Raw genomic sequence first — 15,305 nt, 5'->3', positions numbered from 1 at the left:
AAGGGATAGGACATGGCCAGCACTTCTGCAATAAATGCTAAATGCATGGAGTCTCTGGCTTTAAAATATCTGGGATTCTTGGGAGAGCTTGCAGTGAGCATATGCCTTGTGTGTCATAATGCTGTCCAGTCCTCTGAGTCACCAGTTGTTAATTTAACATTGCAGTTGTAGCTGAGTCTGTTTTTATTAACTTTGCTGAGCCAGTTGTGTATTTATTAAGTTTGTGTCTCCTGTTCTCCAGCTCAGGATCAGATAAGCTCTTGAGAGCAAACCAGATTATTCTCCATCCAAAATGAACTTTAATAAAAGCAAATATAACTCTTTATATAATAATTGTGAGAACATGGGCTGAAAAAGTCCTTTTTTTTTTCCTAGGGTTAAAGGCTCCACCTATTGGTTGACTAAAATGGGAGAAATGTAACATTTCCACACAGAAAATCTCTGGCCCTACTTAACATCCTGTGTCTTACAACATCTTGACAAAATTGCTGGCTTCAGTGTAGAATTTTGCAGGATGTCTAAAATAAAATGAGCTCAGTGACTTATTTCTGAGGACTGTGCACATGGAGCACCCAAAATGATGCACTGCTGAGACACTGTGAGGGGAAGTTGTTTCCTTAGACAGGAATGATTGGGATTTTGCTAATGAAGTTTTTCTTATACTGAAAATGGTTGGGGTTTATTGAAAAAAAAAAAATTAGCATCAATTCTTCCATGCCAGTAAAATGAATGGAACTGATTGACCTGTGAACAGCTGCGTGGTAACTTCCAAGCAATTCATAGAGTTCATCTGGAAAAGACCTTTATGATCTTCAAGTCCAACCATTAGTTTGGTGCTAAACTATGTCCCTCAGTACCACATCTCTCCCCCTCTTAAACACTTCCAAGGATAGGGATTCAACCACCTCCTTGGGGAGCCTATTCCAGTCTTTGAGAACCTTTTCAGTCAAAATATTTCTCCTTATACCTAACCTAAACCTCTCCTGGTGCAACTCGAGGCTGCTTCCTCTTGTTTTATTAGTTTTTACTCTGGAGAAGAAACTGGCACCCACCATTTGTCACCTTCAAGTTTAAACCAGTCAGAAACAGAAGTGTTGCTGCAGTCAGCTTCATAAAGAGTACCCATTTCTCCAGTGTTGGCTCAAGCAGTCTCAGCAGCTCAGGCAAACCAACATTTTGCAGGGCTTTAGAGTCACTCCTGAGACTGCAATGGAAAGATGGAGAGGGTAGATGATGTGCAAGTGGGATTTGGGGACGGCAAGCAGAAAGAGAGACACTGAGGAAGAGCAGGGAGATTTCAGAACCAGCAGGAGGCTGTGAGGGCATGATGAGCATTACCAGGAGCTTGTGCTGTCTTTCCTTGCCTGCCCTCTCTGTTACTCCTCTCTAAGAGTTTGCACAACTTCTCTCCTCTGACAGTTCCTCTGCTCCAGTAATTGGCTACACTGCCAAGTGCTTGCTGTAATGCAGTCCTACTGTTCTTGCCCATTCATCAGTCATCAGTAACTTGAATGTATTCCTGGGTAGCACAGGGCACTAAAAACCAGCTTGTCGAAGCCAACAAAATGCTTGGACAAGAGAAAGTTGTGTACACAGTTTATTACACATGTATACACACTTCTACTGCTGTCCTGCTCTGAGTTGTGCTGGCGTCTCCGCAGAGGAGTCAGCGAGGTTTCCTTGGAGCTTCATCAGCCTGGCAGCTACAGCCTTGCTGGCACCAGCTTGTCTCTCACTCCATCCTGCTCCACCTGTGCTCATTCCTGCTAGAAGACTGCTAGATCTGCCCAGGAGAAAAAAATACCTGGGCATGTTGTTCCTCTTGGAGAGGAGGTACTTGCACCAGCAGCTTTGAGTGGTCCCTGGAAGTTCAGGGCAGAAGGTAATAATTTCAGGTGCTTTAGTTCTCTATTAATCAGTGAGGCACATTCAAAGAGCAATTTAGACAGTCAGAGTTCCTTGTCTAATGAAAATACTTTTTAGTTTTCAATGGATTGCAGCAAATTTTGAGCAGCTGGACTTGGTGATCTCAAAGGTCTCTTCCAGCCTGAGCAATTCTATGATTCCATGAAATTAGGTAATTACATAGAAGTACATAAACACAGAGGAAATAAGAGGATATAACGAATGGGGAGGGAAATGAATAGGAGAACGAAAATATTGGTGCCAGAGTGCCACATTCTTTTCAGTATTCATTGTGTTAGTACCTAGATCATGTTTATACTTCTGAATTATATCTTACAACATTCCTGGAAAGTTTTTTTTCCTTTATGGAATAGAAAGTGGAGCATGGTGAGGTTAACTTTGTGTCAAGCACAAGAAAGAAGTCCATGGACAGAACAGTATGTTGCTTCTGCTTGTTGTCAGGCTTCAGGTCATGTGCAAAATGGTACAGAATCATAGAACTGTTGAGGTTGGAAGAGACTGTTGAGATCATCCAGTCCAGCTGTTCACCTAGAGCTCACAATCCCACCACTACTGATAAGCTACTACTACTAAACCATATCCCTAAACATCACATCCAAGCATCTTTTGAGTATCTCCACTATCTCCCTGGGAGGTCTGCTTTGATGCTTGATAACCCTTTCTGTGAAGAAACTGCTCCTAATATGCAACCTGAAAGTTCCCTTGACATGTAACTCAACGTTGGTTGACACTGTATGTGTGGGTATGGCAAACCCAGCCCACTGGGTTTAGCCATTGTGATGCACTGCTGAAGCATGCAGAGCATATCCCAGCACACAGATTCCTGAGCATGCAGTGCCAGCGACCCCTGGCATCTGTCCCTCTGTGCTGGCTGGATTATGACACTGCAGTTCCATATGCTGCAGTAACTGCCCCATGGTTGGATAATATCAAGCAAAGCACTCTTTACGTGTGAAAAGGCACAAGAGGACAGCCCAGAGCCCAATAATTCTGAAAACATCTAGCAGTGTGGAGTTAATCCTTCTCAGGGCCTTGCCATGGGAATTTTCTGGCTGTGGCCCAGTCTACAGATAATTAATTATGTCAGTGAAAGGCTCTGGTGGCCTGTTTTCTTCAGAAAAAAAAGAGTGACATCATCCATGGAGCTCTCTGGCAGTAAAGCAGAACAAAGCAGTGTGGGCAGGAAATAACAGACAGATGTCTTCTAGTGCTCATTTGATCTGTTTCGGAGCTTGCTGTAAGAAGTAATACATCACTCAGTGCTGCTTCTCCTCAGCTCTGCAGTCTTCAACATGGACTTTTTAAAGCATAACAGGCCATATTAGCCTCTGATGTAATTCTTCTGGAGCCACTTCAGAGAGTTTGTGCAGTGGGTGAGCTGGTCTGTCATCTGCCTCTCCTCCAGTATTGATTTTAGAAGGACTTTCTGTGGCACCACTATAAGATAATGCACAACAAAATGAAATGCAGCATATAGGTCCAAAGCCTTCATTCAAGGACAGAAAATTCTGCATGCTGTGGAGAAGACAGGACAACTCTCATATCCCCAGAGTCATGAGCTCACTTGCATCTTCAGATGTCACAGAACTCACTGTGCTTTTGTACAGAAACACCAATGGTCACTTTGCATCCCTGAAGTTAGCTCTTATTTCCAAAGTAAATCACACAGATGGACTTGAGTCCAGAAATGTTAAATTTGTGCAACTGAACTCCACAGTTTCAAGTTTTAGGAAATTAAGCTAAGATCAAAGACAAGAAGAAAGCAAGCAAACAAACAAAAAAAAGTATTGCCATACCTAGAGTATTTCTTGTAAGAAAAACTATGTGTACTTGGCATTAGCCAGCATTCTCCTTCTCTGGAGACACACAAAACCCACCTGCACATGTTCCTGTGTGACCTACTCTAGGTGATCCTGCCCTGGCAGGGGGATTGGACTTGATTATCTTTCAGGTCTCTTCCAACCCCTAATGTTCTGTGTGATTCAGCTAGAATCACTAAGTGATATAAGCAAGGTTACTTCAGACCTGTGGCATAGAAAAGTATTTATTGAATTCTTAGCAAAAAGGAGTTTTGTATGGTGCAGTATGCAGTGAAATATCTCACTTCCCAGCTTCAAAGCATTTGTAGGCTAAGTACATCTGACTTGGAAGAAGACAAATTGCTGCCCAGCCCTTGTAGCACTATGCAGGGACAGTCTGAGGAATCAGGCTTTTAACAAAACTTCCATTCCAGTAGGCAGGGCTAACTTTAATTACTTTGTTCATATTCACAGTATTATGAGACCAACTGAAGAAAGTGCACATTCACAGAATCATAGAATGGATTGGCTTGGAAATGAGCTTAAAGATCATCTGGTTCCACCTTCCACTAGACTGGAAAGGCCAGGTTCCAGCCTGGTCTTGAACACTTCCACAAGGAGGAGACATCCATGACCTCCTTGGGCAACCTGTCCTAGTATCTCACCACCATCAATGTAAAGGATTTTTCTCTAATATCCAGTGTAAATCTACCCTCTTCCAGCTTAAAGCCATTATCCTAAGTCCTATCACTACGAGTCCTTGTGAGGAGACCCTTCTCAGCTTCCTTGTAGGCCTCTTTCAGGTCTTGGAGGTAACTTTAATTATTTGAATTTCCTCCCAAGGTCAGAAGATTCCAAACTACTGAGTTTAAACAGGGTTTAGTATTATGAATGTTTTGCAAATGCAGAGTTTTCAGTACAGCTGCCTGAAGATGATTACTTCATTAAAGTAAAATCAGCAAACAACTGACCTTCACTTCCTGACATCTCTAATGGGAATGTTCAGCAATAAGACTGGTTCTGCCCTGGAATACCTATTGCAGGTATTGGAATAGGTTGCTCAGAGAGGTGATGGAGTCACCATCCCTGGAGGTATTCAAGAAATGCATGGATGTGGCACTATGGGACATGGTTTAATGGCCATAGTGGTGGGTTGATGGTTGGACTCCATGATCTTAGAGGTCTCTTCCAACCCAAACAACTTTATGGTATGTCAGGGCAATTAAGAGTTAATTGGTATAACCATAAAGCAAAGTCCTCCAGAGGCTTGTCGCAGGATATTGTAGTCTGTTACTCTGTTCTGTTTCCCCATAGTTCTCTGTTAAAGGGAATGCACAGCCAGTGCTTGCTCTTTCTCTCTTCTCTCTGCTCAGGACTTGCTCATCCTTAGCTCTCTTTGAAGGGGAGAGGCCCTTAGCTGGCCTTGGCTGGCAGATATGCCACTGAGCCTGATGAGGCTGAGCTGGGGAGGGAGGTGTTTTGGAAGGCTCCAGAAGGTTTTGGCCTGGCAAAGAACTGGGCCTAATTTGTATATGTATTCCTTTTACCTCAATACCTTTCATATGTATTTGTAGATGTAATTTCCATTTAAACTTCCAGGCCAGTGCACAGCAGTTTTTAGTTCATTCCACACTTTAGTGCCATGGTCTAATTGACTGGACAGGGCTGGGTGCTAGGTTGGACTGGATGAGCTTAGAGGTCTCTTCCAACCTGGTTGATTCTATGATTTTAAAGGGTAAAATACCTTTTCTGTCCTTTTGCCTTGGGCAGCTTGTGGCTCGAAACTAGCAGAGAATATATGATTCTGTGGTAGTGACATGGCCTGAGCTTGCTCTGGGTAGTGCAAAAAGCAGTGTGAGAACACCCTCCTGATCTCCCTTGGAAGGCTGCCTCCAGTGTGATGTTTGTTAGCTGCAGGTGAAATGGTCATAAAGTCTTGTGAGATTTAGGAAATCAGCCACTGGTAAGTCCACAATATTACATGGAGAACCTGTGACCATATCTAGCTTCCCAGGCAGTACAGAGCAGCTGTTGCACTATAAATAATCTGGACTGTGTGCAATGCCAGTAACACCACCACCACCACGAGCAGAAGTAAAGGTTCCTGCCTGTGGTTTCATAGTCATTTCTTGCCATTAATCACTGGCAAGAAAAATAAGATTCCATAAACACTACACCTCTATTAATGCTTTCACTTGTTCAGGCATAGCAAAGTGTCACGACAGCTAGAAAAGAAACAATCAAACATCAGACCCCCCAAATATTACCTAAGTGTATTCCCTGTAAATACTGCTCGTGCTCCCAAATTTTCAACACTCCTTTCTATCAATTGAAAGAGCTGCCATCATGTTATGGGCATATTTAAGTTTCTCTGGAGTATTTCAGATGGCTCCAAACATGGAGCTCTGAAGGAAAGATTTGCTGATTAGCTGATTATGAGAGAGGTGCACCCTAAATTTGCAGGAAGGCTACTTACTCTTAAAATTCAGGAGAGCTTAGGAGATGCACTGGCAAAGGACCTTGAACTTGGTTTTACTCTCAGCTGACAGTGATTACTCTGACTCCATTCAGCGTATCTTGAATACAACTGGATTTCTTTTCCTATTTACTAGATGCCTTACATGAAACAAGTTTGATCAGCTCAGTCCCATTTCCCAGGTGACAAATGGCCTATGGCAAAAATTCCCCATTTAGTGGGTGCTGAGTTTTGTTAGCAGTCTCACGGGAGAGGCCAAAGACTGTGGGAATGGGGAGAGAGGGCTGCAGTAAATTGGCAGGGCAGGGCATGAGGAGGAAGCACGTCCGAACACTGAGCTTGTGTAAGTCTTTCCATTGACCACGAATTTGGTTGCTAGGCTGCCAGTCCCCTTTTACAAGCAGCAGAGCCATGCTATTGTTTTCTTAATGGTTTCAGTTTTATGCAGGGACTTCTTTACATCCTTTCTATATCATTTAAATATTCTACTAGTCACGTAGTAAAGCGAGGTTTGGAGCCCAGACCCATGCTCTGCTCAAGCTAGTGAGCAAAAGAAAGCTCTTCTCTTTTATTCTGCCAAAACGTGAGCATTTCAGGGAAGCCCTGCAAAGAGTGGCCTCGAGTCAGCCTTCCAGATGGGTGGCAAGATACAGTCCTGAGCAGAGGGAAGCATTATGTCATATATCCCAGGTAGAAATGCAGGCAGTAGTAGAGAAGAGGTAAAAGAGAGCAGGCAAAGTCATGTGAGGCAGCAGTGCTCCCCAGCACTTCTGCCCTTCCTTGGATACATTCAAGGTCTGACTTTATCAGTCTTTACATTTTGGCACCTCCAGTAAGCAAAAGCCAAGGCTTAGCTCCAGTAAGCATAAACCATGGCTTAGATACAGTTTAACTTTGCAGCTCCTCTATCAGCAGGGAAAAAAAGAAGAGATAACCAAGTCCAGTGTCCAGTTCTGATCCCCACAATTCAATGAAGTCACAAACAAGCTGGAGAAGGATGGCCATGAAAATTATCAAAGGGCTGGAGAACTTGTCCTATGAGAAAAGACAGAAGGAATTAGATGTTTTCTTCCTGGGGAACAGAAGGCTTAGGGAGAACTTCATCACAGTATTCCAGTTTGTAAAGGGCAGCTACAAAGAGAGAGAGAGGCTCTCTCTTCAAAAGAATCCACATGGAGCAGAGGAGGGGCAATAGTTACAGGATGCACTGGGTGAGGTTTCATCTTGACATAAGAAGAACATTTCTCACAGTGAGAACATCTCACTAGAACAATGACCCTGTATGTACAGTAGAGCCCTCATCAGTGGAAGTTTTCAAGATGACGTGGTGCTAGATCTCATTTAGGCTTCCCTTATGGTCAAAGTTTGGACCAGATGATCTTTCAAGGTCTTTTCCAACCTGAGCCATTCTGTGGTTTTAAGAATTTGATAGACAGTGGTTCTCTAAGTAGGCTTTGCTCCTGGAGAAAATGAGAGTGAAAAAACACCTCTCAACATATCTGTCCTGTGTTTCTTTCTTTGAGAGTATTACCAAGAGTTAAAAGTAGTCTCTTCATTAATCTCTTTTCACTGCTCCTACTGTCTAGAGAATCAGGTACTTGGGGTCACTTCATTAACAGAGCGGTCTGCTTATTTTCAAGAACCCACACTATGAACAATGTAGATAGAAATTTATCTTGGAGTTGGTCTCTTCTCACAGGTCATTAGTGCCAGAACAAGAGGGAGTGGCCTCAAGCTGCTACTAGGTAGGTTTAGACTGGACATTAGGAAACATTTTTTTCACAGAAAGAGTAGTCAGGCATTGGAATGAGCTGCCCAGGGGGACGGTTGAGTCACCAAGCCTGGATGTGTTTAAAGGTCATTTGGGTGTGATGCTTGGGGCTATGGTTTCAGGGCAAACCTTGTAGAGTAGGGTTGTAGGTTGGACTTGGTGATCCTGAGGGGCTTTTCCAATCTGAGTGTTTCTGTGATTCTGTTTTCTGCAGGACAATTTCAGTTATGAAAAAAACAAACCAAAACAACACTGAAAATTAATTTTATGCATTTTCTAAATTCTGTATCTTGACTTCAAAGAGCTCCTTGACTAATTGCAGTCTTCTGGACTTAGGCAAATAAGTTCCATTGTGTTACAAGCTTTTGCAATATGTGGTCTTCCCATGCCTGAATAACTCTCATCAGAGCACCAACAAAACAAAAAGAAGGGACTTGAGAGAGGGCTTTCCTGTGCCAAACACTATGTTCCTTCTACCAAAACAGCCAGCTGCTTTCCTCTGGGATTTATACACAAGTTTACTTCCAATTTGAGATCTCTCCCTTGTGTTTATCTGATTTATGCTTTGAGACAAGAGAGGCACCAACAGCAGAGGTCCACCAGTAGAAACAACTCGCCAGTATGGTTCCTTCTTCTCCACAAGGACCCCCCACCTTGAGCCCCTCTTATGTGTCTCTAAGCACATGTGTTGAGTAGCCCAAGTGTTCCTCCACAGGGTTATTCTGACTTGCTTTCTGAAAATGGTCTTCCAGTTATATCAGTGGAAATCAGCCTTTGGGAGGAAGCATGGAATCACAAATTTCACAGACCTGCTCTTTCAGCTCCTTCCTGCTATATCATCCTGAGGAGTTTCAGAGAAACTAATGTGAGTTTGTAAATCCTGAGGCTAATGGGAGGTTAGGATTGCCTGGGTCTCTCCTAGCTTAAACTAGCTGCACTTCAGATTCTTCCCCTGCTGGGGCTAGTTGCTGAGCAAAGAAAAGCAAAATTTTCACCAGTTTATTATTAGCCCAAAGGCCTTTTTCAGCCCAACACCTCCTAGCAACCCAAGTGTCTGGTTATTAGTTTGCTTTTCCCAAATTGTTATTATAATTCTGTTGAAAAGATAACTTAGTGACTTATCTGATAACCTTGAAAAGATAATGATAGGAGCAATGAGCAAGCCCCAAAAGGCAGAAGACACCTTGCCACCCTACTGCAATACAGACCTCAAGTGTTTGCAACCCAAGGGGTGACCAAGAAGGGGTACGTGAGAGGGGAGCTGCCTGTGCCCTGGGGATGGTGCCACCCAGACTGTCTTTGGGCTGCAGCAAGGGGGCTTCAGAGTTAAGTGTGTCACCACTTCCCTGTGAAGATGAATCAGTGAAGAGGGGTTTCCTTCAAAGCTTTGAGCTGAGCTTGAGCATCTTCTTTCCTGCTTGGGGTAAAGGTTCCTCCATTCAGCATCACCTATTCCACTTCCTCAGCTCCCTCTGGCTCTTGGTGGGCTCAAACCCAGTCCTTCTACAATCAGATGCCATCCCAGCCTTTATTTTGTATCTTGCAGATATGTGCAAAACTTTTACTCAAGCCTCTGCAACAACTTGGGCTAGCTCTCAGCTGAGTGGCAGTTCATTGTTTCTCTTATTTCCACCTTATTCTGTTTTATCAAGGAAATGGAAAAGGATCTTGGCCATTTCCTGAGGTTAATCATTTACTCATTTTTCAAAGCAGGTGGTTTTGTAGAGCTGTGATGCCTCTGTGATGGTGGGTAAAGATTTAAGACTTGCTGTAGGGATAATACAGAATGCCATTATGAACACTGTGGAAAAGCATGAAGCTTTGGGCAGTTCTTACATCCTAAACAGTCACTGCTTACACAGCAGCAGGATTGGAAGGGACTTTTTCTTAAAACCTTTCCTTGGCCCTTAATTTGCATCCCAAGCTCACATGAGTTGAGTGTGGGAAGGGCAGGGGAGTTAAAAATCAGTGCACATATTCTTCTGCTCTCCATCTCTTTGACTTTGTGGGAGAGATGCTCTCCAAGGAAATCCATTAGCTTCCCCATGCTCACCAACTGCTTCTACTTTTTACAGCCCTTCACGGGATCACAGCCTTATGAACTTCCCTTGAGGGACAAGCAGGAGCCCTGCCCCCATTTTACAGATGGCTTAACAGATGTTGGCAAGTAGCATTAGAAACAGGCTCAGGATTAAGTGTTTGTCCACAGCATAGCCCTAAAATGCTTCTTATTTATAGTCAGGTGGCTTTGCAGACCACTCTCATTGTACACAGATGCCTGCTTAAGCTGCCTGAAATTGGGGACTCCTGCTCAGGGCTCTTGACCACAAGAGCATCACTGCTCCTTGGTACATCCCTGCTCCTGTGTCAGCAGCTCTCCTCTGCTTCCAGGAGGGTTTGCTCAGCCTCTTTGGGTCTGTCCCCAGTAATGCCATTGAGCTAGGGTCTGTAATGTTTCTTGAGTTTGGTTTAAACAAACAAGGAGTTAGAAAACTATTTTAAATCTTAAAACTTAGTTGAAGAGAATGTTTAATCACTAGGTTGGGTAGGGAATAACTGGGAAACACTTAAAATCATAGAATCAGTCAGAGTTGGAAGGGACCACAAGGATCATCTAGTTCAAATCCCCCTGCCGTGGGCAGGGACACCCTACCCTAGATTGGGCTGCCCACAGCCTCAGTCAGCCTGGCCTTAAACACCTCCAGGGACAGGGTCTTCCTTCTCACCTCCAGCCTGAACCTACCCATCTCCAGCTTTGCTCCATTCCCCCTAGTCCTGTCACTCCATGATAACCTAAAAAGTCCCTCCTCAGCTTTTTTGTAGCCCCCTTCAGATACTGGAAGGCTACAATAAGGTCACCTTGGAGCATCCTCTTCTCCAGACTGAACAGTCCCAACTCTTTCAGTCTGTCCTCATAGGAGAGATGCTCCAGCCCTCTGAGCATCCTCATGGCTCAGGGCTGTTTGAAAAGTATTAATTTAATCCACTGGTTCTGCTCACCTCCTTACCTCAGTCAGGGAACAGCATAGATAGTAAATAAGATGAAGCATAGGAAGAGTAATGATGTTCCCTGGCTAGAGTTCCAACTCAGCTAAACATTCACAGCATGCAAAGGTAATGACATACAGGAACAGAATAATTGCATGATCCATGTTTACTCTGCTATCTCCCAAAGTGTTTGCTATTGGCATTGGCAGCCCAGCAGTTTGTTTTCCTGCACACGTGGAATGCCCCTGTTCTCCTTGGTTTGCCTGTTGGTCACTAAGTTGGCTTATGGGAATGGTTTGCATTGTTGCAGGCAAGGGAGGATGTGATTCACATGCTGAAGACAGAGAAAACCAAACCTGAAGTTTTAGAAGCTCATTATGGGTCTGCAACTCCAGAGAACGTGCTCCGAGTGCTACACAGGGATGCCATCCTTGCCCAGGAGAAGTCTATAGGGGAAGATGTCTATGAGAAACCAATTTCAGAGGTAATAATTTCTTCATTTACAACTTTTGTCTGTGCAGAAGGAATCCAGGCCAGAAGTGAAACTCCACATGCATTTGTACAAATCACAAGAACTTAAAGAAAAATGGAATATTCTTGCTCACTCAAGTGCAGCTTTTAGTCTACTTGGAGTTGGTGCTGTTAAGCAAGAACAAAATCTTTGGGTGTTCCATGTCTGCTTTTGAAATTCCTTTCAATTATAGGCTCCAACTTTTACAGCTCACAGCACTGATAAACCCTCTTTGGTTTTCTTGGTGTGCTAGACTCCTCTCATGTAGGCAGTTAGGAGATGACCTTCAGAGATTGACTTTGACCGTGTTGATGGGATCATAGATCCACAATCATTTTATGCCACTTAAGTTCTAGAGCTGCAGGGTCAGTTCAGCCACTAAAGGACACCTGTAGGACTTGATCCCTTGCTTTAAAATCTAAGCAATAAATGATTGTAGGACAGACCTAAGAATGTCTGAGGCAATTTTGAATGCCAAAATAAGCAGCCAATGCTCATGTTTACAGTTTCATAGCAGTCCAGGGCATGTCTGTCCAAATCTTCATAGTTTCTCCTATTAGAACATCTAAGTTTTACACCAAGAATTGTGTCTAACATAGGATATCTTTATAATGTACATTGTCACTGAAGCATCCTGAAATGTTGGGGATGGTAGTAAACAAGGAAAGTAAACTTTAGTATGAGGGAGCATACAAGGAATCCTGTCAAACAGGATTAAAAGAGCTTAGCAGGGCTTTTACCTAAAGAAGCTGATAATTTGATGGGGACCTCAGTGTAAAACTGTTGTCATACTTGGTCCACAAGGGCCATGTTAGAGCTAAAATAGACAGTGATAACATTTCCAAAGTGCAAAAGACCTACTTTCAAAGGCTGAACCAAACACAGCTCCTTTACAAACTGCAATGGCTGTTTTACTTTCACTGCCCTGGTCAACTTCTGGAGAGCAAATCATCACAGTCCTCCTGCTCTCGTTTCCCTTGGTTTGCTGAGGCATCCTGTGAAACAGCAATGCCTTATGCAGCCAAGGAAGAGGTGATTCCTGCAAGGTAAACGCTGGAGGACTGGGCACAGCAGGCTCTGCCAGCTGCTATGCCAGAGGCAGGCAAACAGAGAAGTGCCAGGGCTGCAGGATACTTCAACAAGGAGGAGGATGGAGTTTGCCATCTGCTCCTAAAAAAACAGTGAAAGGAACAACATGAATAGCTGGAGTGGCTTTGCAGTGACCTGGTAACTTTTCAGACCTTAACATTTGTCTGAACAATAATTGGCTTATGAAATTAATTAAAAAGCAAAACTGAAAATGTTGCTGATAAAGAGAAATTTCTGTTAAAAAACAAGCTCAGAGGAAAACCCTAAGGCATAAAATGAACTGTATTTGATAATGTAAAAATGATCCATGCTGTATCTGAATAGTTTAGATTTTTTATCTCAGCTGTCCATGTTGAAGATGCCTAACTCAAATCCCAGCCTTGAGCTTCCATCTTGTGCTTCCCATGTGTCTAGTCCCCATATGGCTGTGTGTACTCAGGCTGCTAGGCTCTGAGGGCATGTAAAGCTGCCCTGGCATTTGCTACAGCTTTTCCCAGGTGAAATGAGGGAAACATGCACAGTATTTCACCACAGGGGAAACTCTGCACTGTAATAATCCAATTTCTTCTGCTAAAACTCAAAGTTGTGTCCTTTGTGTAACTCTGCCCTTTGCAAACGTTTGCTGCAAACACACCCTCCAAATAAACTGCTGCTTTCACAGGACAGTCGCTCTCCTTTCTAGTCACTGCTTTATGTAGAGCCCAAGACATAAAATTACGGGACTCAAACAGTCCAAACACACTCTTGTTGGTTAATAAATCAGACGAAGGAAGCAAGGAGAGCTTTAAACCGCTCTGTTCTCTCTTCCTATAATCCAGCTGGACAGACTTGAGGAAAAGCAGAAGGAGACGTATCGGCGCATGCTGGAACAGCTCCTGCTGGCAGAGAAGTGCCATCGCCGCACGGTTTATGAGCTGGAAAATGAGAAGCATAAACACACGGATTACATGAACAAGAGTGATGACTTTACCAACCTCTTGGAACAGGAGCGGGAGAGGTGAGTACCTGAAACGGTGCAAAGAGTAAGCCGAGCGTCCCAGTGCTTATCGGTCCTGCAGTGATCTGGTCTGGTATTTTCCATGTGTGAATGGCACTAGATTCATCTATAAAGTACTTGTCAGTGTCAATTAATTCATGCTATTAGTAAGTAATTTGCTGCACAGGTCTGGGGCTGGAAGAATACCACTGAATGTTCCTGGAGTGTGTGCTTGAATTAAAAAAGGAATTTGGAATTACTCAGGCCCGGGTTGGGTTCGCCTCTTGGTAGCTTTCAATCAGATGTTCCTTATGCTGGCTATGTTTGGGGCTGGCTTGCTTAGCTAAGAGCCACATTTTGTGAAGGACAGGGCACTGTTTGTCCCAGCAGGATGACAAGGTAGGAGAACCTGTGTGACCTACTCCAGATGATCCTGCTCTGGCATGAGAGTTGGACTAGATGATCTTTCGAGGTCCCATCAAACCCTTCGTGGTTTATGATTCTGTGAACCATGGTTTAATGGATATGGTGGTGGACTCAATGATCTTACAGGTCTTTTCCAACTGAAAGAATCCTATGATGCTATGATTAGGATAACTGACACATAAGAGGTAGAGACTTAGCCATCCCCTGTACATTCAGGCTTGTAAAGTTGCCAAAACCATCTGCTTTATTTTTCATAGTGTTGAGGTTGCAAGCCTCAGGCAAGATCTGTGTTCCCCTGGAAGAAAATATGTTCATGTTTTATAAAACATTCCCAACCTGCAATGTGCTATCTACAGTGTTTATCTCACAGGCTCCAGCCTTCTTTTTTTAAAATTGATTTTCTTCAAGTGCTTGTCCTCTTTGTGGGACTAATTCATCCTCTAAGTCTCTAAGAAAAGAAAGAGCACCTACCCTGGATGAAGAACGAGCACTCAGCCTTAGTTTCTCAAGATGAAAATTTCATGCTCATACCAAACTGCTTGAAACCAATCCACGATGTGGGTGTTTGGTTTGGAGGGAAAAAAAAAAAAGGCAGCTCTGAGAAAAATGCTTAAGGCATGTTCAAAGAAGAAATGCTTTTGAGGAAACCACAGTCTGGTGGCAGACATTTACAAGAAGCCAAGGGCTAAATCATTTAGTGCATTTCCTGAGCTCAGCTCAATGCCAGCTTTGAGTCAGTGGCACATGAGCTACAGCGACCATATTTCCTGATTTAATAGCTTCTAGCTTTCTGTCTCTCTAATTTCCTGGGTTGACTGGCAAACTCTAAAGAACAAAGATGCTTCTGCATCTTAGCAATTTGATTCTCTAAGCAGAAAAGAATAATGATAAAAAAAAATGTGTTGCATTTCCAAGTGAGGAGAAATTTCACATCTGATTCTCATAGATGCTTTTTTTTCTCCATGCTGAATATGTGTGGACATGCAAGCAACTAAAATTCTACAAAAGAAAAGTGGTACCAAAACACCACATTTTATACTCACTTTAATTTGACAGTTGTTACCTTCTTACTATTCCAGCTCAACTTCTGAAGGCCGCTAAATAGCCTAAGATTATGACCTGGTTTGAACTGTCTTCATTCAACTAATTAACAAAAAACTTTCTGTTTCTTATTACTGCTGAGCTATAGAATCATCATAGAATCATCATGGAATCATCACAGAAGCAACCAGGTTGGAAACGACTTCCAAGCTCACCCAGTCCAACCTAGCACCCAGCCCTATCCAATCTAGACCATGGCACTGAATGCCTCATCCAGGCTTTGCTTCAAAACCTTCAGGGAC

The 15,305-nt window shown here is 43.3% G+C and overlaps 1 protein-coding gene across 5 annotated transcripts in view; it reads left to right on the top strand.

Annotated features, from left to right (window-relative positions):
- Window positions 1-15,305, top strand: part of FILIP1 (filamin A interacting protein 1) — a 121,053-nt gene that overhangs the window by 57,888 nt on the left and 47,860 nt on the right. For all 5 annotated transcript variants that reach the window (XM_064164223.1, XM_064164221.1, XM_064164222.1 and 2 more), the window contains 2 exons: window positions 11,271-11,444; window positions 13,379-13,557. In XM_064164223.1, the coding sequence (XP_064020293.1) occupies window positions 11,271-11,444; window positions 13,379-13,557 (353 nt within the window). The remainder of the gene's footprint in view (window positions 1-11,270; window positions 11,445-13,378; window positions 13,558-15,305) is intronic.

The sequence above is a fragment of the Pogoniulus pusillus genome, chromosome 25 (assembly GCF_015220805.1).
Source record: "Pogoniulus pusillus isolate bPogPus1 chromosome 25, bPogPus1.pri, whole genome shotgun sequence".
Lineage (NCBI taxonomy): Eukaryota > Metazoa > Chordata > Aves > Piciformes > Lybiidae > Pogoniulus > Pogoniulus pusillus.
The sequence above is the reverse complement of the archived record's forward strand: the minus strand, read 5'-3'. Positions and strand labels throughout refer to the sequence as shown.